This window comes from Buteo buteo, chromosome 7 (assembly GCF_964188355.1).
Source record: "Buteo buteo chromosome 7, bButBut1.hap1.1, whole genome shotgun sequence".
In the NCBI taxonomy this organism is placed as follows: Eukaryota; Metazoa; Chordata; class Aves; order Accipitriformes; family Accipitridae; genus Buteo; species Buteo buteo.
The window spans coordinates 6,916,013-6,937,980 of record NC_134177.1 but is presented as its reverse complement, the minus strand read 5'-3'; the positions used below and the strand labels follow the sequence as shown (position 1 = coordinate 6,937,980).

The window sequence follows — 21,968 nt, the reverse complement described above, 5'->3', positions numbered from 1 at the left end:
GCAAACATGATGGGCTTTACAGTAGTCTCGCTGCTCAAATTAAGACTGCAGTTTCACACCCTATTCTCCTATTTCAGTGGATAACAGTGAGTTCAAAGGTCCTGTGTTTCCTATTGTAAGAGCTAAGTTGTAGTCTCAAAAAATCTATTTAAAAATTCACATCTACCTCACAATATTCACAACTAAGCCATGAGATGTGCTTCCCCAGCTCCACTTGCCTTCCACCTCTCTCTCTAAAATATGTTACAGGGAAGAAGGACCTGTATTTCCCTAAATAAGGCAAATGCCCTTTACAGAGCTGAGCACTGGCGAGGAGTAACGTCAGTGTAGTTTAAAGCTGGTTTGGAAGCTGTGGTGGAAGGAAGCATGTGAATGACTGACCCATCGCCCCAGCCCATCCTTTCGTTAAAGGGGAGCTCAGGCCACAGCCTTGGATGAAGGCTTCTCACGCTGCCTTGCACCGCCTTGCCCCTTAAATATACCAAGAAAACTCTCTGTGTTACTACACCATAAACCAGACTTGGGAACTGAAGATTTCTTTCAAACCCGGTCAAAAAGGGACTGGGAGCTGTACACCGATACCGCCATTGCGATGGTCAACGCACCATCTTGGAGAAGCTGTTGGTGATGTCTCTCAATCTGTGTCTCTGACTGACCCCTCGCTTGGCCCTAGAAGAGACCTCCCAAAAGGCACTATGGCATGGACATACTGTCCTATTGCATTGGGGGCACCTCAAAATGTAGCTGGTTGTAGGAACAGAAAGCAGGTTCAACTGAGGCTTCCTTTAGAACTTCCTCTGCAGAGAACCACTGCTAAACATGAAACTGCTGGTAACAAATAAAATGAAAGTAAAACGGAGAAAAAAAAATCCCTGGAGGAAATTAATATTGTGTTTCTCGTAAATAGTACTTCATGTCCAAAATGAGTGTTGTATAACAGGTAAGCATTAGGCAGATGTTTTCCCACTAATCTGTTCGACGGGTGAGTTTCAGCAGCCTGAAAATACTCTATAAAAATTTACAACAGGGTTGACCAGAAAGCCATTCACCGAGTCTTCTTTTTTTTTTTCTCAAAAGTATCAACTTAAAAGAAACCAGAGCCTGGAGATGAGCCAGATTCAACCTCTGCACTGACAAAAAGATCCTGGAGTAGCTAAGGCTGATGCTGGATGGGCAGCTGAGCCCTTCTCACGGCCAGGGAAGGGTCCTCCTCACCCTGGCACTGGCTCCCACCTCTCCTTGCACTGCCCTGGGCGTGCTGGGCTCTTCACTCAGCCAGTCCTCATTGCTACCCCAGAAGATAACTATCTGGCTTTTTGCCGGATTAATGAGCTGTACCGGCGCTGAGAGCACCAGAGCTGATCCAAGGTAAATAGCAAGATCGTGGGTCTAGGAGCAAGAATTGAATGAGGAAGAAGCAAAGCTTTTTTTCTTTGAGAAGGGGTGAACACAGCTAACATCTCACTGCATGTCTCATAAGCATCATTCATCATTTGTGCTTTGTATGTGTATATGGGTATCATATCCTGTCCAATTATCACATCCCACCCCTACCACTGACGCCAACAGCAGCTGGTTGAGAGGGAGCAGTTACTTCTGTGATGCCATATCATCATCTCCTGGTGTTTTTTCCTTCACAAAATTGCATCTGCAACATTAAGGTCCACTTTTTAAAATTAAGCCCTTGAGTCACTCTCTTTTGCATACAGCCACTCCGTTTCAGTGCTGTCTGCCACCAGAACACTCTCCGTGCTGGGAATGGCTCTCTGCTGAGGGGTATTCTGTTATGCAGTGATATTTCTTCTCTAGGTGATTAAGAACCTAATTGTCCCAAATATATTACGGGACTGTAGCCTTATAGAAGCCAAGGAAATCAAGTTCACCTGCCTCCAAAAGTTGTAGAAAGGAGCATGTTTTTTTAAGCCAAGGCAAGCCCCTAGGTAATTGTTTTAATTAAGTCAGTCATGGAGGTAGTTTTACAATCTAACTGTGCTGAAGAACTATCAGAAGATTGGCTGACTGCAGTCATCAATTATTTTTTCAAGTGCCTTTAGGTGATAATTCTTCCTAGTTACACAGAAATTACTTCTGTAGTTAATTTTTCCACGTAAATATTCTGTTGCAACATTTCCAATTTTTTCTTATCCCAAAGCCCACAAATCCTTAACCAGCTTAACCAGTATATACTCACAATCCAAAATTATCCAGGAGACTAAAGAAGTGCAATATTTTACCCAGTCAGGTAGCATTGACATGCCATGTAGACTTCAAGCTGTGCTTCTCCATATCTATCTATGTATGTCCATGTATCTTTAATAAGGAGACAGACATCCTCCACAGCCTTCTCCATGGCAATCTCATGCACTGATTCTGCCAACGCAAGTTTTCAACACTCATCAGTAAAACGTTTTGGTTTTACTGTTGCGAAACATTTTACAGGCAAGTCTGGATTCCTTTAATATCTGGGTTTATGTTTGAACCTCCAGGACATGCCTTTGCTGTGTTTCCAGTATTTCCTCCTTCACTGTAAAATCTGAAAAATTATTTTTTTCTTTTCCTTATGATATCTAAGAATCTTTATAAACTCTAGGAGCTGGGCCTTAAAAAAGGTCAACTATATCAATATGATCTCATCCTATGGACATTTTTTTTGGCAGAAAAACTGTTTGAAGTGTTCCCTCCCATCCTTTGCTGCCCTTACACAGTTTGCCATGCTTTCAGCTGTGTCCCTGCAATGGTTTGGTGTCTCTGCTGTGAAACAGCTCCCAGAACACCCAGAATCAACACAAACCTTTTAAAAAGTGTTTTTTACCTTCTTCTGTGATCTGTCTTTGCACGGTGGTCCCACTGACAGTTATCCTGGTCAGCTGCAGCACAGCACAGGAAGGACTGGCCGGCCACTGCCGCTGCCCTGGCTGCAAAGGAAACCTTGGTAAGACAAACAAGGCTTGCCTGGCTCCTCTGCAGCTGTCGGAGCAGGGGGAACTTGCAAAGCCTCCAGACCCTACCCAGCGCAGGACCCTTGCACACACCCTATGCGTTACCTCTCATAGCCTCTCCCTCCCATTGAATGACCTGGTCATCTCTCCTTTCCCCTGATTCAGAAACTGTGCCCTCACTAAGGTGAGGGCAGCATTCGAGGAGCTTGTATTTCCAGCTATAGAAAGACCCAGCAACCCTAAAAATCCACTTGGAAGCACCATCTGAAATTATAGGGATTCCTGAATCCTGTGCACTCTGGTCTGAGGAGATACCTGGGATAAAGAAGGATGAGCCTTTGATAAGACTCTAAGCACCTCTGTGAAAGCTCTTTCCTTCTAAGTGTTGACATCTTACCTTTTGTTTTCAGATGTTTTCAGGACTTTATTTGCATTACCTGAATAAACTTTCTAGTTAATAAACAACCTGTGTGACCAGAGTAGTAGTTAATCTGCTGATATTGTTGTGGTGTTCAGACAAATAAGAGCAATGACCGAATAAAGTTGAATACACAAGTTGGGAATGTTTTGCCTGCTAAGATATGAAAAAGTCTCCAGGGTCTGCTTGGTGGACTACTCCTGTATTAACTCACATCTCAGTGCTAGCTAAAAATTAATGGGAGAAAACAAGTGCTGTGCACTGCCCAGAACGGGTACTGGGTTGCATATAGCAATCACTGTCGTCGTCACAGCTGTAAACCACTGATTTTTGAAAAAAATGCTATTATCTCCACTTTAAGGTTTTTTACATTAGCTATTTATTGTTAGGAATCTTTTCCAACTTCCTTCCCAAGTAAATAAGGAAATCCTGCTTTGAAGAGGCTGGGGAAGTGTTTGTTGTATGGCTTTTATTCCCAGACACTCAAGTTCTTGTTTTGCAAATTGATGTCAGCTTGAGTTTAACTTGAAAAATTTGAGTGAGGAAAAGCAAAAAAATTAGCTCCGAGAGTAAATACACTGCAGCTCAGTGAAGTACACTGCAGTTTACTTTTAGTTAAATATTGTTATAGTTATAAATGTTTTTTCAGTTAAATATTACACAACTTTGGAGTAGGAATGATGAAACTAAAACTCATATTGACCCAGGAGACAGCTTCGCTTTCTATTCTTCCTCAAGCCCTTTCTGTTTACTGAGTTTCAGTGCCGTACGAACCCAGGAAAACATCTTGCACCTGGCAAAATTTGCCATCTGTAAACACCACCAGAACAATTCAGGCTCTGTCCCTGTGGCAATCTGGCCACAGAGCTGTCTTAATACTGCCTTTCCCAGTAGCTATGGGGAACTTCTGCTCCCCACTATATAATGAGCCATTTTTCAAGACAGAAGGAAAATGCCTTTGCTGCTCTTGTCACTGAAAATGCAAACTGGCCACTGAAGATCCAGGTACACAAAAAGGTAGTTCTGTAACTCCATTATAACGTTTGCATGACATTTATGCAATACCTTCTATGACATAAAAGCGTGTATATTTTTTATCACCACCATGATTGGCGTGTTCACCGAGTCCAATGTTTCCTTTCAGCTTTGCTTCAACTACCTGATAACCCAGCAATCTGCACAAGTAATTCAAGTTCTGCCAGTCTTGCACAGACTTCGCTGCCATGTGTTTCCTGCTCACCAGCCTCTGAAGTTTCCCTCTAATGCTCTGGACAGCCTTGTCTGGCCCTGACTAACCGGGAAAGACTGAGCAGATGAGTCTTTCTAGCCACTAGCATGAAGTCTTCCAATGGGCATAAATGAAATGGTAGAAAAACCTTTGTGTCTTAAAATAATTAGTATCTAGACTGAAGTACGCAGCACTTCAACAGTCATCCAGGAGCCAGATCCACATGCCACAGATCAGAGCAGTCTGCAATACTTCCCGCTGTGTCGAGGCTAATGCAAACAGAGACTAGTATATGCAGAGTCCACTTCACCTGCTATCACAATAACTCCCGAGAACAAAGCAGCCACCAAGCAGTCCCGAAACTTCCACAGCAGTAGGACACAGAGTGAACAAACCCAGAAAGTGTACACAGAACAATGGGTATCACCTTATATGACATGACGCTCTTGCTGTAGATGCATAGATGAGTAGATGCAAATACAAACAAACCTATTTCCCACTTTCATTCATATATCCTCATGATGGCTGTGTTGGTATAAATACAAAACCAAATCCACACATACTGAATATGGATTAAATATGTTGTAGACCAAGCCAAACCAAGCCTGCAGGAAAACAGATTCTGCTGGACAGAGCTGAGAATTTAACTTCACGCCATGTTTTTTCAATCAATCACAAGAGAGAAAACAGCTCATCCAATTAATACGATACAAATATACGGCCCAATCCATTATGCCCTTTTTCACTAGTTACAGGAAGAGGGAAGGGGCTTCATGTAGGCAAAAATCATCCCCAGCTGCTTCTCCCTGTTTCCTCTGCACCCGCAGCATTTAGTTGCCCGCTGGGAGAACACATCAGAGCGGGAGCCCCAGCCGCAATGCTAATAGCACAGAGGAGTGCAAATGGCAGGTTCCCTCAGCAAGGAAGCAGAAATCTCATTCAGTTCTCTACCTACAGCCTTGTTATTGATTTTAAACTGTCCCAGGGCCCAGACAGGTATGTGACAGATGCTTTACCATGAAGAAGTCTCCGAAAAAGTGATTTCTTTGCATACGTATCTGGCACCAGAAAGAGAAATGTTTGTCTTCCATTTTTGGTAGAGGTTAAAAGCACTCACCTGTGGTAAAGATAATCAAATTTCATGCTTCAAGGCTTAAGCTGATTACTTAGCAAGGCTTTGCTATGTGCCAGGGACAATTCTTCCTCTTTCTGAAATGCTGCAGAGACAGCTAGGTGTGTTATGGAGTTCCTCCCGGTTTCCCCTGGAGATGGGGCTACAATGAACCTGTTTCAACATTATCACTTTGTTAATATAATATAGAGAAAGACTTAAAAGCAGCTGTAAACATCCCTTTTGCTCCCTTAGCAAGGGCCCTTAGCATCATCTAGTGCTTCGCACAAGTATGGTCATGTAATAAGGTAACAGCTGCATGGCCAGATCCAGCCTTGGGATCTGCAGCTGAAATGAGTTGCTTCTGCCTTAGTGATCGTGAGGGACATACAGGAAAGTATAGCAGTACAGCCCTTACAATGGATATATACGTTATTCTAATGATAAAATAATTTCAACTATTCCAAAATGAAATCTTTTGAAACTTTTCTTTAACCAAAATCTTTCATTCTAAGACAAACAGAAATTTTGAAATGTGCGACTTTCCCATGGAACTGAAATTCTGAGCTGCAGCACTACAAATAATAATAAAAACAGTGACATATAAAACATTTACATTAAAAAGCATGACAAGGAATCTCGGACCAAGGCATGCCAGTGAAACTAATCGCACTGATTCGCTGAGTAACGTCTATGTGCTTTACCGGGATGTGCCTGGTGACAATTGTGGCATTTGGCTCAGCCAGTGAATGTCAGAAGAGCAGGTACTGTGCACCAGTACTGCAGCCCACGGCTGGAGTTTTGCCAAAACTCACAGGGAGGTTCAGCATCAGGAAGGTGCTCTTTTGTTTTTAAGCCATGGCAACCTAATAAACCTGGCTGGTTGCCCAGGGCAGCGTAAAGCGCAAGAGTTAAGTTTCCAGAGATGCTGCCAACCAACCTCAAATCCACGGTGAATGATCTTGTGAAGGTGTACAAATCTGGAGAACACTGCTGTCACTGCTCCTGTTCTACTCAAGAACTGGCTTTCTAAGTACAAACTTTTTGTAGAAAACTAAAGAAGTACCAATTCTCTGAAAGATGAAGAGTGCTCATAAAGGACACTATACTGGTGGAAGTACCCCTATATAATTGACATAATGAAAAAGCTTAAAATATATACAGCACATTAACAGCCAAAAGGTTAAGTATTTTGTCCGCCAAAGAAGAGAGATCCAAAGTTAGATCTAGACTGCTAATGCTACAGCATTATTGGACATGAGTGTGGCATGTGTATGCACGTATATTCCCTGCTCTATTTATCAAATCTACTGCTTAGGGCATTGATAGAGAGACGCCAGGTCTGAATAAATTAATTCATAGGTGCATTTTGGGCCAGCTAGACCATTGCTGTTGTTTGTGTAACACCATAGGCAAAAAGGGCACTGCGCTGATAAATAGATCCTCATTCTGATCCTATGACAGTATAAATCACGATTAACTCATGAATTTGCAATGGTTTGCCACTGACAGTAAAACATGAGGTCTGAATCTGGCGCATGGACCACGAAGGAATGAACAAACCGCAGGAGCCAAGATGTGATCTGTCCGGCACATGTACAAAAATGAGGACCACTGTGCAAGGTTAACTCTGCGCTGGCTGGAGCAAACCATGCTTTTTGTGCCTGCTTCATCGGCAGGCTTGACAGGATGGGGCTGTTCATGACCCGTGTCCCTGAAGCAGAGCGTGGCAGTGCCCTGTGCGTGCGCTGGGAGGCTGTGGAGGTGGGCAGGGACTGTCCCATCCCTTCGGGGAGGAGAGCAGACACAGCAATCTCTTACTGTGCTCTTACAGCCAAATAAGCAGAGGCTTCGTGGTAGGAACTTACGGCTGGAGTAGCAAAGCCCAAACCAACAGCAGCATGCAGGTGTCTTCTGGTGGGAATCGGATACCTGAGTTTGGCATTAGCTTGTGAAGGAAGACTTAAGGGATCACAGCATCTTTGGTGACAAAAAGCTCAATCTGAGCCGTGCTCCCAGGAGGTGGAAAACTACAGCCAGAAAGCACAGCCATGGGGCTGCTCTCCTCCTCAGAACGGTTAAATTCCCTGTCCACAACTAGAGCACTACAAATACATGCTTTGATACCTGTGACAAAAAACACGACCTCCTCTGCTGCTCGGCAGAGAAATCAATGTCGAGAACTGCTATGTTCCAGAAAGTCAACTCTGCTTTCTCTGCCTTGGAAAACGAGCACAGCCCTGCTGCGCCTGGCGGAGAGCGACAACAGTGGTAATAACAGCCATCAGCATCACTGGGAGAAGAATACGTATAACCACGCGTGAGCCTCTGTCCTCTGAAAACATCTTCATTGCCCCCACCACTGCAATCAGTGAGGAATGAGAACTAAGGGCTTTCTCAAGACACTCTTCCCTTCATTTTTACACATTTTCAAAGTCATTACAGCCTCCTACTAGTCACGCTGCTGGGGGAGAAGTGTGGCAGGTCCGCTGCCAGGTGTTTCCTTGACATGCCAAGTAACACAGGCCCTGAGTCCACAGGACAGATTAAGGTTTATCTCTAATTAAATGGTTCACCAAGTAAGCTTTAATAGGATGAAGGAGCCAGGAAGAATCAGAGGTTTTGCTGGGGAGCTGTTTCAATCTAGCCCTACGCAAACACAGAGGACTTGGTTTTGTTTAAACGGGTGCTGACGACATTCCTTCCCACTGGTGTCACGACCTCACAGTTTTACTGCCGTAAGATTTCAACAAAACAGTAATTTTACACTCTCAGAACAAATTATTTTAAACAAATTATTTTCAGTATAAGTTTACACTTATTAGAGACAAAAATTGTCTGTGGAAAAGTAAACATTGAAATTAGCAAAGATTTTCAAGTGTATTCGATGGTGGAAACGGTTGGAGTTTCACTCTTGTAGTATCCTTTGTCGGTGTAGAAACCCATAAACATTTTATCATTGTGCAATGAGATTTTAAGATCTGAAAACTTCAGAAAGAAATGTGACATGGTCGTTTTTGGAAGAGATGGATCTGACGGGGGTTTTTTTTCCTTGTCTTCCCATTGTTCTTTTCAAAACACACTTCATTAATTTTACCTTACCACACTGGCACTAACTAAACAAGTATTAAATCAGAGACATAAGGAATATCCATGGAGAATTTCGAATGATGGGTCAGGGGGAGATGGACCATGCCTGATAGACATCTACAAGCCGAGTACACGGCTCTTGGAAAAATCTTGGTACATTCACCCATGAAAACAGTTCTGTTATGAGCTGTAGGTTGGGGAGAAATCCATGAAAAGGCTGAAAAAAGACAGAATAAAGACCAACTGCTAAACGTGAACAATAACAAGAGTGCTCTGTAGTGCCCTGGGCTTCCTTTCACTTTTGCTTCTATTCTCTTTGAAAGTAAACACTGAAAAAAAGTTTTGTTTCCTTCAAATGAGGTAGGACCTCCCTGAATATTTAGAATCAAAATCCACACACTCTCTTCAGCAGGCAGGACTCTTCCTCCAAGTTAGTTTATCACCTTTTAATTGACTCTTCACATGGCTCCCTCAGATGAAATTTCTTTCTTAGGAATTTATGAACCATGATAAACAAAGTAGGAGGCAGATAATTTTTTAGTAAGATGCTTTGGTGCATGTGCTAAAATCTGTAAGAACCTCCTGTTCTGCAGGCGATGCAGAGAGCTACTTTGCACTAAGCAAATGTGAACAAGAGTCCCACTAGCCCTGCTCAGAAGGAGGCTGGGATGCTGTAAAGCAGAAGGAGCCCAAAATGTCACATTTACTTTGCTCAGAAGTCATAGGAGGAGATCATGAGCTCACTTTCAAGAAAATGTTAATCCTCCCCATCTGACATATGTGTTGGAATTACACAGATCTGAACCGTTTTGGCACACAGATTGACTGTTACAAAGAGCCAGAGAAATAAACTGCCTGTTGCCACATTAAACAGGGATTTGGGGGTCATTTTGCTACATGATGATGGAAGAAAACCCAATTAATTTCCCTGTAAATGGTTCAGTACAATGCAGTTACCTCTTCTAAAGATCTTCTCAACAGTCAGGAGAGATGAAGAGACCTTTGTTTTAATTTTGCCCTGTAGCTGTACTGAGAACTCCCACCTAGCACTCAGGTTATGGATGTTGGGCGGGGGCCAGAATTTCTTACTGCCCCGCAGCAACGGCGTGAAAGTGAACTCACTCAAATCTCTGCACTTGGGTTTGAATTCCCGATTTTCCATGGCTGCACAGTCAGCAGACCATACTGCTGCTACCTCTGCTGATTTTAAAGCATCTGCAGGTAATCACGACGTCGCTTATAATCCACAGTCCGTGTGAGACAAAGGTATGGAAACCCCAGTGAAAGTCAACGGGCACGTCCTCAATCGTTGCACGTGCCTTTGGGAAACTTCTACCTGCGCTCAACTATTCGGAGAAGAGTTTGCAAGCAGGGGGTCTTTGAGGCTTGAAAACCAACCCAAAGGTGACTTCAGGTAAAGCAAGCCCAAAATGCACCTGGCGTTCACGTTCCCGTGACATTCAGCATGTCGTGACAGGGGGGAAAAGCTGTGTGGAGAGGGTGCGACGGCAGCACTGGGCTGGTGTAACGGCACTGGTACGAGAGTTGAGAGTTACTGGTACGAGAGTCACCGGCCCACAAGCACTTTTCTGTGATGCACCAGCTCTACCGCAGAAGCTACAGAGAAGGCTAACGCAGCCTGGAGCCAGGCAGGCCTCGCCGTCCTCTCAACCAGAACCTCCATCTCTTAAAATAAAATCCTATTATTTCCACCATTCCCTAGCGGAGCTCGCTCGGCAAGGTTGCTCAGAAATGCTCTGCAACGTGACGGCAGAGCCATGACACCCCCCCCCCCCCCCCCCGCACACACACAACCCCCCTTCCCGCCATTTCGGACCCTCACCCGCCGCCTCAGCGCAGCCGCCCGCCTCAGCGGGCCGGGCCGCCGTGAGGGAGGGACGGGGGGGCGGGAAGCTCCCGCCCGCTCCGCTGGCCGCCGCGGAGGCGGGCAGCCGGGGCGGGGTGTGGAGCGGGCGGGCTGCCGGGGGCCGAACGACCAAGCAGCGGGCGAACTCCCCCCTCGCTCCCCCTCCCCGCCTCTCAGCAGCCCCCAGCCCCGGCCCCGGGCCGCTCCTCCCTTCCCCCTGAAGGAAAAGGCTTTTCCGAGCGAGGAAGCGCAAGCGCCTGCTTGGGGCGAGCCCTGCCCGGCCATGATGCTGCCCGCGGCCGGTCCCAGCCCCGGACAGACCTGCGGGGCCGTGCTGGTCGCCGCCGTCCTCCTGCAGTCCATCTGCGTGGCCGTCACCTTCCTCTACTTCACCAACGAGCTCAAACAGGTTGGTGGGGGAAGGCAGCCGGGACGGGGGGACGGGGACGGACGGACCCCGCTTTCTCCCTTCCTCTCCCGTCCTTTTTTTTTTTTTTTTTTTGGCCGAGAGAAGGAAGGACGGGCGGCGGGTGCGGAAGGGAGCGCAGGTTCGCGATGCGAGCGGAGCTGCGGGCAACCACGAAAGGGGTTTGCTGAGCTCTGCAGACAAAGAGCTTCGCTCTGGGGGGGCCTGCTCCTTGGTCCAGGCTTTCCTCGGGCCGCGGGGGAGGCGGGCAGGGGACGGCGTTCAAGGCGAGAACGCTTCAAAAGTTTCTCCCCTTTTCCTTGAAGTTACGCGTTTTTGCAGAGCAGTAGCAAACGTGCTTTTCGTTAGAGCGCCCAGCTCGCTAACTCATCAGCCGGCCGTGCCCCGTCGGCACCGCAGAGGCGCTCGGAGCGCTCGGAGGAGCTGGAGCCGCAGCTGCCTCTGACAGCTGGGCAGCCGAACAGACAGCGGGGGAGAAACACTGGGGAAGGCCGAGGTGCCTTTTAAATGCCTCCTCTAGGAAAAGACATAGTTTTAAGGCAGTGAGTAAGCCCAAAGGAACTTCACCCAGACGGCAAACACCGCTGAATTCCTCAGAGCGACTTGTAAAACCCCCGTTGTATAGTCTAGATGCTTTGGTCTCCTTGCAGCCACCCTTCGAGCCTGCTAGCTCCTGCTTAACTCTTTCCTCCTCCTCCAAAAGATCATTCGCATTCCAAGAAAATTACATTGAGTTGATAGTTCCATGAGCCTTTGTGTGTGTGGTCCTGCTTTTCACTGACCCTTCTAGTGCTCAGGGTTTCCCCGAGCGTCTTGCCCAAAATTTACTATCCTGCTCCAAGTTGTACCGCTACATTGGTCTCCCTGGCACAAAAGTAAACCTAACCGCAGGTAAGTGCACTATAGTTATACAACTTCAGGAAGTATTGCATAAATGTAAAAATGTTATGTTACCCGTGCGTTTATTCCACACCAAATTTAATAGGTGGGGTCTTCTGAGATGCCAAAGTCCTCTGTGAAGCAAATGTTAAAGGGTATTACAGTATTCTACAATACAAGCCAATGCGCATATTTTGGAAATGTATAAAACAGGTTTTCCTGCTCACTTTGTAGCTGTGGCTGTCCCGTATTTGGTGACATGGGGGAGTCACAGAGATGTGCTGATTCTATGAAATCAGGTTACATAATACTGATAATGAAGAAAAATGTATAAATGCATTCTCGTCTCTTCATGCATATGGTTCAGAGTCCTTTGCTAACAAGCTCGCCAATCTAAGTAATCAGTAACCACGCTTATCTTTCCCTTCCTTTTATTCAAATATGTACACCTGGGACACAACCACATCTAGTGATACTTACCCAAGATACAACTTACTCTTTCTGAAGAGTAACAAGCCTGCCTTTGGTGTGAAAAGCTAAATCTAGCCACACTGAAGTTCTGCTGGGCTACAAAGGAGGGTTGCTGGCTCTGGAGGGGGTACCTTAAGCACATATTCTTGCATGTGCCATCTGGTGCGCAGTAAACAAGGAAAAAGCTTATCTAGAAACACAGTCTGCTACCCCCACATCCACACGGTGCATGTGGAATAAACCTCAAAAGATAAACTGTGATTTTTGTCTGCCCAGCTTTCTTCCCTTAGTTGTTCACAATATCTGCATTCCTACACCTCCACCAAATTACTATGGCTGCACAGACTGCAGATATTTTTATCTTTACAAAAAGAAGATGTCTAAGTAGCAGGTTTTTTTCTCTACAGCTGTAGTAGTCTGGGGAGGACTATGAGCATGACCATTTGTTTAACAGTTTTGCTATGGAAGGAAGTGCTGAGACACGAGCACAATAAAGTTCATTATGCTTCAGGATACAGGGCTGCAAGGAAAATATCCTCAGACTTCCTTCTGTTTTGAAAACATAGTCTATGCACTCCTAGAGTAGGAGAGAAGCTCTACAAGATAGCGTTCCTGCAGGACTTGTGTTCTCAAAGACCTCAGTGCTACAGATAACCTCACTGGAGTAAGTGTTCACCACCCTGATGCCTTGCTTTCCCTACCCATAGAACAGAAATACCAGTCCTTCAGTCCCATACGGTGGTGGTGCAAGGTTGCATTCCCCGAAGATTTCAAAATGCATGCAAAATACTGTTCCAATGCCAGGCTAGTAAAGTCGTTTGAGGGAAAAGTGTGCAGGTAAGGAGAAGGCAGAAGCGCAGGAGTGTTTGTTTCCAGACTGGAGAGCAAAGCTCAGAGGTAAGCTGTAGCAGAGCTGTTAAGAGAATAAACAGTAAGGTCTCAACTGCTCTTTTTTTTTTTTTTAAAAAAAAAACCCTCATCAAATCGCTTTGTTATAGAAGCTAGTATAGTTAAATCTGTCAAAGCCCTTAGTTTTAAGTGCAGTTTTACCTTAATAAGCACACAATTTTAACCACTTCAAGTGAGTTCTTGAAACAAGAAACCTGATTTAAGAATATCACTGTACTCCTCAGCAAAGACACAGAAACCTTCACCAGTACTCGTAGGGGTGGCCCCATTTCACTCAGATGCCTCCAGAATACAAAATCATTTCAAGTAATAGATGAAGCACAATGGAGTCTGCTGCTGCAAACCGAAGTTGCTGTTCAACCCGGTAGGACTTGCAGGGTAGTATGGGGAATTCTCATCCTCCTGGAATCTCTTCCTAAACGCCTTTGTTTTCTAACAGGCAAGAAAAGCAGGAGTGCAGAGGAGGAGGAGGTGACTCCATTAGTTGCTTTCAATACCCCAGTCTCAAGGACAGCTGAAACCAGTACTTGCAGAATAAATGGATCTGTTTAGCAAACCAAACCACACTTCTTTAACATAAGAAGAGTGCAATTTAAGTGTTAACAACCAGAAGTCCATCTGAATGCTTTGCATGTTTAGTGCCGATTGCTCTTTCTTCCAAGTAGTACTTTGCTGGCACCAGGAGCCTTACCAGTCTTTACAGCTAATGCAGCAGCAAGGGAGTTGAAAGCCACCAGGAGCTGATCTCTGCTCGCATTTGCTGGAAACAGCACACACAGGTTACGGGCTCGTACATTAAACAACAGCGCCAGCTGGAGTTGTCTCTGTCCCTTATCCTGCGGGCCTTGGGAAGAGCTCTCCGCTACAAGAGAAACTCTCCCAGGCACATTCCCTTGGAGCTGGCAGGAGTTTTGCCACTCTCGTCAAACTCATTTCTTTTTATCGGAAGAAAATGTGCTTCCTCTGTCACTAGAGGTTATAGACATAGGCCCATGTTACAAGCATTCCGCATTATAATTTTATCTGGACCCAAATGTCATTTCTGTTGTCTGGACTTTGTTCCGAACTATTAAGTCAAATACTGTTACAGAGAGACCGCGGACTGGATATGGGGAGGGTATGGTATGGATATATATCAGTGAAAGCCTGGGTTGTAAGTGGCACTGGCTGAATGCAAAATACTTTTAAGGTCTGGTATTTGATTTCATCCTCAATAATTTGTGAAGAAAAATCCCTTGTGCAAAAGAAATGGTTTTAATGCAGAACTAGAGAAATTAAAGAATTCACTACACTAGTGATTTGGGTATTGAATTTTCACAAAGCTTATTTAGTTGAGTGCTGGATACCAAATTTGTGTCTGTGGAGATAATGTAAGTATATTTTTGTGTATTAGGTATGCCATCATAGTTAAATAAATATGTAAAATCAGGATGAATTACTTCTGCTATCTGTGTAGTCATAACATGCACCATACTAGCAAATGCTTTAAAGAAAAGACAGCGTGTTCCTAAGCGTAGTGAATTTAGTGACATACCACAGCTGAACATCTGCGAGCTCATCACAGGTGAAAAATTGTGGCTTTCCCTTCTGCTGCAGCTCCAGGACACATACTCCAAGAGCGGCATTGCTTGTCTCACCGGGGAGGAAATCGGAAATTTCATCCAAAACTTGGATCTAATTGAAAGCGAAGACAGAGTGGCTGATCCCTGCTGGCAAGTAAAGTGGCACCTGGGAAAGTTAATTAAAAAGGTATTTGGGAACCGACACGCTGGAACAGTGTGCTTGGTTCTATTACAATTCAAAGAATCCTAATAGCAAAATAAAGGGAGGCTCTTGGATGGTTTTATTGCAAAGCAATAGTCAAGCCACAGCTTCAGCTGCAGAGCGCTTGCACTAAAGCCAAAAAAAACATGACAGTGGTTTCGCTACAATCAGGAGATAATAAAGCAAAGACAATCAGTTTTTACTAAGTGAATTTCAATGATAGGTTGGCTTGTCTGAAATACCTCAGGGCAGAAGTGTTTGACTGGAGCTTGTTTTCTACCTGACCGTAGAGATCATAGTGCTAGCAGAGGTGTCAATCCCTCTCTGGAAATACAGGGAGACTGGCATGAGAAAATGAGATGAAATGTAACATGGGGAAAGGGAAAAAGGTGCCTGAGGAATGGTCTAGTCATGAGCTGTGTAATGTATTAGGTGAGGAAAGAGTGAGCGAGAGAACACGGCATCAGGCACAGCACCTTCCAGCTGGCCATTCAGAGAACACCATCTCCTGCATGACTTACACACAATACATACAATTTGGCTACAGAGAAGAAAATAAGCCTGGCTGAAAAGTCAGAAAGGCTAAAATCTTCTGGAATGGTTTTCAAAATCCCATCTCCGGCACATTAAAAAGCTCATCTGTAAGAATTCACTTCTGGATAAAACTTACCTGGCAAATCTTGCAGCCCAGAACAGATCCTCTGGTTGTATTCAGAGATCACGGCTCCTGCAGTGGAAGTTCTGCCAGTGAAGTCCCCAAGCTTCTGCATAAAGAAAACAATGTTTTATTTGGTGGACAGTTAAACATCTGATATACCCACTAGCTCCCCGATTGCTTAAAAAAAGATAGCCTGGGTGCTAGAAATAATAAATGATGATGATGATGTTAATAACAACAACAACAACAACAATAATAATAATAATAGATAAATAGAAATGTGGCATGGCAGAACCCATCAGTAAGTGGCCATACAGGGCCCATGTTAGTCACCCAGGTAAATAATCTCAAGCCATCAGCATGTTTGCTGCAGCTGCACCACCATCAGTAACCAAACTAGTTCATTGCAGCAGTCAGCAAACAGTTATAAAGAAGGGGAATACAGAAAGCAAGATATGCTAGCTTAAGAGCTTAGATAGGTAGATATGTAGAAGTATAAAAATAAAGGAAATTTGATTTCTCAGAGCTAAGATCTCACAGAAGTGCAGACTGGCAAGTATTCTGCAAATAGAAGTTGATGCTTCTGATTTGAGAAAAGCATGAGGGTCAAGTTTTCCAATAGGATTAAAGCCCAAATGGCCAAGCTTTCTTGAAAATGTTTTGCCACGTATTTTGTTACATAAAAGATGTGAACACAGGAATATTTGATTACAACAAATTAATAGGGTTTTTTATTTGCTTGTTGATCAAATCCAGAATACCCTTTATTCGTGAGTTTGAGAAAGGAGTATCTCTTTCCTGCATCTATCAGTTTCTGCTGACAAACTAATTCATTTTCTCTGTGTTTGTTGGCAGATGATGTCGAGAAGCTACGAGGAAAACATATCTGCAGTCAACGGTATTATAATAATTTTATTATCTGTGGCAAAAAGGAGCTCCTGGTGGCACCTGATGTGTAGTCACTCAGTTTTTTAAAAGTGCAGAAAACACTGACTGAGATCTCGTACCGGCAGCAAGTCATCGAAAAATGATTACTTATTACAGAAGGCAAATTTTTGGGAGCCAGAAATATGGTCAAGTGTTTAGAGCAAGGTGACCAAAGTGGATGCAGAGGACTCAGCTTCTAGACCGCGGTCCCACAGTGTTATGGGGACATTTAAACAGTCTGCTGTCCCGGGAACGAGCAGTGCTGAACTATGTAAGCAATAGATCAGTTAAGGAATAGCTCTGCTGTAGCTCATACAGCTCTAAACATGTTGAGCGAAAGCATTACAACCTCCAAGTGGAAATTCGGAGTGAAGGTTATGAATACTTAACCATAAAAGAGACGATCACGAATGTGAAAATCTGGTACTACGGGTTATTTTAAGTTGTCTAGTGCTAATTTTGGGGTGGGGGAAGGAGAAAAAGGAGAACAAAGAGGCATATAAAGACATTTCAAGGAGAGCAAGAGCAAAAGAGAAATTTGAGCCTCACTAGCCACTAAATAGCATTCAGTCTATGACTTAGTCAATTAAAAAAAATTATATACACATTCCTTAAAATCAGATCAAATGGGACGGATGTACTTAGCAGGTGTCAGATGTGCTTTCTTACCTCCTTGCTTCTAACGTGAGGTTCCATTTCTGGTCTTTCCTTAGTTGAAAGAACCCTGACGCTGTCGCACACCGACGGGCAGCAACCGCGCAGTCCCATCAATAAGATCGCGGCGCATCTGACGGGCAACAGCAATAGGAAGAATTCCCTGTCCCCACGCAGTAAGGAAAAACCTTTAAAAACAGTTAAAGATCACAGAAATGACTCTCTCATTGCTAGCCTTGTGCTTACATATGCTTTTTAATACTTGCATTGAGTTAATAGTAAGAAACAAATTATAAAAAAGTCTCCTTGTCCCAGACAGTGTTTTTTTCAGCTAATTCTCGCAGAACAGGAAGAAAGCCTGTTCCCTCTGGGTACCTCCCTGACTTTTCTTCTGGAACCTTCATTAGGGGGAAAATAATAAATAACCTTCTTCCTAACGTTAAGTTTACCTCTTTTCTTTCCTTTAATTTCCTTCTGTTGGTTCTGTGAGTCCCAGCTGCTATGGTGACAGACCTATTAGAAATGCGAGACAGAGGCAGGAGAGACTTGACATTCAGGCCATATTAATGAAAGGCTTGGTAGGGTTTCAACAGCTTTGGAGGGTATCAGACACAAATGGCTATTTTAACTTTGTTACTAAGTAACACTACGATGATTTTTCTCTTATTTGGGAGCAGAAAAATTTAAAATGAAGGTAGTTCACATGAATTGTCACGTAGAACTAATCAGCTCACTCCTGGACCTTCGCATTGTTTTGGGAATGGACCCAATAGCCGCTGGGAAGAACAGGTTTCCTTACTTCGTTGTTAAGAACCAGGCTCCCCAACTAGCAGGCACCTGGCTTCACTACCGGGCTTTTAATTTAACATTTTCTCTCCTTTTTTTCTCAAGTAGATTCCACGCCCAGAAGAGGGAAAGGACAAAAAATAAACAACTGGGAATCGTCAAGGAAAGGCCACTCTTTCCTGTACAACGTGGAGCTGAGAAATGGCGAGTTAGTCATACCCCAAACGGGCTTTTATTACATCTACTCACAAACTTATTTTCGTTTCCGCGAAAACGAGAACGAGGATTCAGGTTTGTTGGCACAAATCAGGAACCCCAAACAGCTTGTCCAATATGTTTACAAACTGACTAATTACCCAGAGCCCATTTTGCTCATGAAAAGCGCAAGAACAAGCTGCTGGTCTAAAAAGGCAGAATACGGACTTTATTCCGTCTACCAAGGTGGTGTGTTTCAGCTGAAAAGAGAGGACAGGATTTTTGTGTCTGTCAGTAATGGTGACATAGTTGACATGGACAAAGAAGCAAGTTTTTTTGGGGCTTTTATGATCGGTTAAAAGATGAAAATCACGCTCCAAAGGAGCCAGTTTTCCTAGTCAGGACCAGCTTCAAATTCTATAAAATGGGATAATAAGCAAACACTGTAACAATACCGACAATATCAGACTCCCCTTTCTCAGCTCGCTCAGCACAAGGTCCAACCATGCCGAATACTCTCCCCCCAGGCCAGGAGGGAGCTGCAGCAGCTGGCTTCAGCTGCGGATGGTGGTGCTTTGTGCAGGCACAGCCACCACGGCTCGCTGCCCAGCCAGGCTGGGGACGTGCGAAGATTTCTTCCACCACAGACGATACCTTCGGCCAAAAACCCAGGAAGGTAAGCGCTCGCCACCACCTCCGCAGAGATGCTTCACGCCAGCTCAGCCGTGGCGGGCGGGATGGAGGATGCTCTGTGTCCGGTTACTCGAGGCTGAGACTGGACATCAAATTTTATTCGTGGTCTCCATTGGGACCCTGCCTTGAATATCTCAGCTCCTGTAAGGAGCCTTTGCAAGTACTGCTTCCCGGATGCTCGTGGAATTACTCTAGAAGTTTTTGTTTGAACCTGAGTTTTACAAAAGTTGGAAGGCCGTCAGAAACTCAAAACTGCACGTCTTCATCTCATCTAACAAAGCGCTTAAGCACCTAATTAATTTTAAGCACACGAACAGTCTGACTAAATCAGGGTATTTACATGCTTGAAATTAAATAGGCGCTTAAGCATTTTTCAGGATCACGGCTTGAGTAAACACATTAGTCTGTCTTAATCAGGATATTGTAGATAAAAACAGCTGCTGAAATGGCACAGAAGAGGTTTTGAAATCAATCAGTATTTTTATCAGCACATTATGATAGTGCCTATTTACTTAATTGCTGTGCTGCAAAGATTTCACTAGGCTTCCAATAGGTTCAGTAACGTAGTTGCTGTTACACTTGTTGACAGCAAGTACTTGATCCAGGAAAAAAGGTGTTTTTCTGTAGATACCAAATTCTATTAGACATTTGCCACAAATTAAGCATGACATGGCTCTTCCATGTTTGTTTGTACTGGCCTGTATTTGGTAGGATGTAATGCAGAATAACACACCCCAATGACTAATATTTTAAGGAAAACAGACACAACTATCCATACTTAAACAAGAGCTGCAGACTTAGGTAATAGTGTTTTGGTTTTGTTTTTAGGAATGGGTGGAAAATTTTCATAATTTTTTTTAAACCATAATTTTTGAAAAAAATGACCACTGTTTTTTTTAACTCTATGAGTAGGACTATTTGTTATTTAGAAAAAAAAAGGGGGGCCAAAAAAATTTGCCAGTGTAAGCTCTGTGGGCTAAATCCACAGCAAAAGTCAGGTAGCATAAATCAGCACATCCGCAGCATTGTCAGTGGAGTGATACCAATTTGCACCATGAATGCATTTTGCCCAGGCTCAGAGAAAACAGTGGGGAAAAGAAGGTGAAAGTGAAAAAAAATTGGAGGGAAAGGCAGGCAGATGTTCTGCAAATGTTACTTTACGTCAACAGAACGATGCCAGGAGAAAGTCTGGTTGCCTATTTTTTTAATACACTAAGGTTGCCGTGGGAACCCTCGCATTCACCTCCACATTCTGCTAATTAAATCACTCTACAGCCCTTGCATATGGGCCTCCTGAGTAAACATGCATCGGTCATCTTACTACTTTGTAAGGAAATGAATAGACGCAAGCCCCTGTGTTTCTTTTGTCATTCAGAAAAGCAGGTATGATGGTTCACTTAAATACCTGTGTTTGGGCAGCAAGAGAAGAATTTCAGGAATACCCTCCTTTTGATAGGTTAGGGCAAAGAAATACACTGCCGTAAGCCTAAAATGAGGAATTTTAACTTTTGCCTGCTGTTACAACATAGCATCACACATGCTGTTTTCAATGGTAAGCGACTATGTGAAATTCTTCATCGTTTACTGGAACACTTTGGTTTGTCTCATTCTCAAATCGTACGTTTCAACAGAGAACAGAAAATATTTCTACAGTGTTCTTTCTGATTTCAGTATTTAATTCAGAAATTTTCTGCCTGCCAGAAAAGCCTAGAGAGAACAAAGCCGTTCCCTACATATCTGGATGCCCGCTATATTGGAGAAAGTACTTTGTAGGTTCTCCTTCCAAATGGACTGGGCTTTTCGATCTCTGTGCAGGACTGACCCATGTTATCAGGTTTGAGGTTGTTTTTAGCAATTTATTATATTAAAAAGTTGTGTTTGGTTTTTTTGAAATGTTATTTTAGGAGCTTATTTGAAAGGAAATTTATTTGAACTGTGAAAAAGTATTTCGGATTTACTGGTGGCAGCTTAGTCGGAAACCCTCCCTATGGCTAAGAAGTGATTTGTGTAACGGAGGAGTCGTGGCTGCTAGAAAGGACTGGAAGGAAACTGCAGGGACTCCACAAACTTGTAGCTGATCCTAAGACAAACTTTCTGTCAATCACACACAGATTTTTTTGTTTTCTCCGTGTTCTCTCCTCAATTCTCAATATATAACACCATGCCGGCTGTCACTTAGGGAATGCTCCCTGGCATTATCTTCCTTTTTTATCTAAGTGTACATATTCTTGGTCTCTGTGTGCAGAGCATATCACAACAAGGATCACACCAAATAATCATATTTTATTTTTGAATAATCCAAAGGCATGCTTGCCAGATATTATCTTGGGGAGAGATTATCGAGCAATATCAGACAGGACACTTTTGAAGGTGAATAGAAAGATATAGCAACTTCTGTTTGTACCTTTGTACCCTGAATCATACTTTTCATCTCACTTTACATTGAATGGCAAATGTAGCAAATTTTTATTTGTGGGTGTAGGTTGTGGTAACATGTAAATATTGTAATTTTTTTCTACATGCATTTTATATAAAACGTTTTTAGTAAATAATTATTTAGTCTTGCAGTGATTGTTGGTGTCATCCTATGGCTTCCATAACAACAACCCGGTCTGAAGTAATCTCTCTGACATTGGTTGGTATCAGTTATAATCCGTTAAATGCCACAAACAGTTGCAATGCACAGGACATCATACATAACGCGAGCTATTTAGCAATGCCATATCGTGTAATGCCATGTAACTGGCTTCCAGACTCTAGTTGGTGAACAAACAGCATCTGGAAGCAGTACGCTGAAGGAAACACTGAAAATGATCTCATGACCAGAGACTACAAAACCCTGAGCACTTCCCTTGGGGTCCTTCTCATGTTTCTGGGCTTTGGCAATTACTTAAGCACTGAGAAATCTAGTATGGAACCATCTAATTCTCATCCATGACCGAACTACAGCAG

General features: G+C 43.8%; 1 protein-coding gene across 2 annotated transcripts; it reads left to right on the top strand.

Moving 5' to 3' along the window:
* The first annotated feature begins 10,827 nt into the window (after positions 1–10,827).
* On the top strand, positions 10,828–21,568 carry TNFSF10 (TNF superfamily member 10). 2 transcript variants are annotated; one of them, XM_075031396.1, is made up of 5 exons: positions 10,828–11,062; positions 14,936–15,088; positions 16,617–16,659; positions 17,402–17,518; positions 18,237–21,568. In XM_075031396.1, exons 1-5 carry the CDS (start codon positions 10,937–10,939, stop codon positions 18,680–18,682), a joined length of 885 nt encoding a protein of 294 aa, XP_074887497.1. In that variant the 5' UTR covers positions 10,828–10,936; the 3' UTR covers positions 18,683–21,568. The 2 variants fall into 2 exon arrangements, with proteins under 2 accessions (XP_074887497.1, XP_074887496.1); XM_075031395.1 differs by having other exon boundaries at positions 10,830–11,062; positions 18,234–21,568.
* The last annotated feature ends 400 nt before the right edge of the window (positions 21,569–21,968 follow it).

Coding starts and splice junctions, on each gene's coding strand:
- TNFSF10 (XM_075031395.1), top strand. CDS start 10,937: ATGATGCTGCCCGCGGCCGGTCCCAGCCCCGGACAGACCTGCGGGGCC. Junction 11,063..14,935: donor TCACCAACGAGCTCAAACAG/GTTGGTGGGGGA, acceptor CTTCTGCTGCAG/CTCCAGGACACATACTCCAA. Junction 16,660..17,401: donor AAACATATCTGCAGTCAACG/GTATTATAATAA, acceptor GTCTTTCCTTAG/TTGAAAGAACCCTGACGCTG.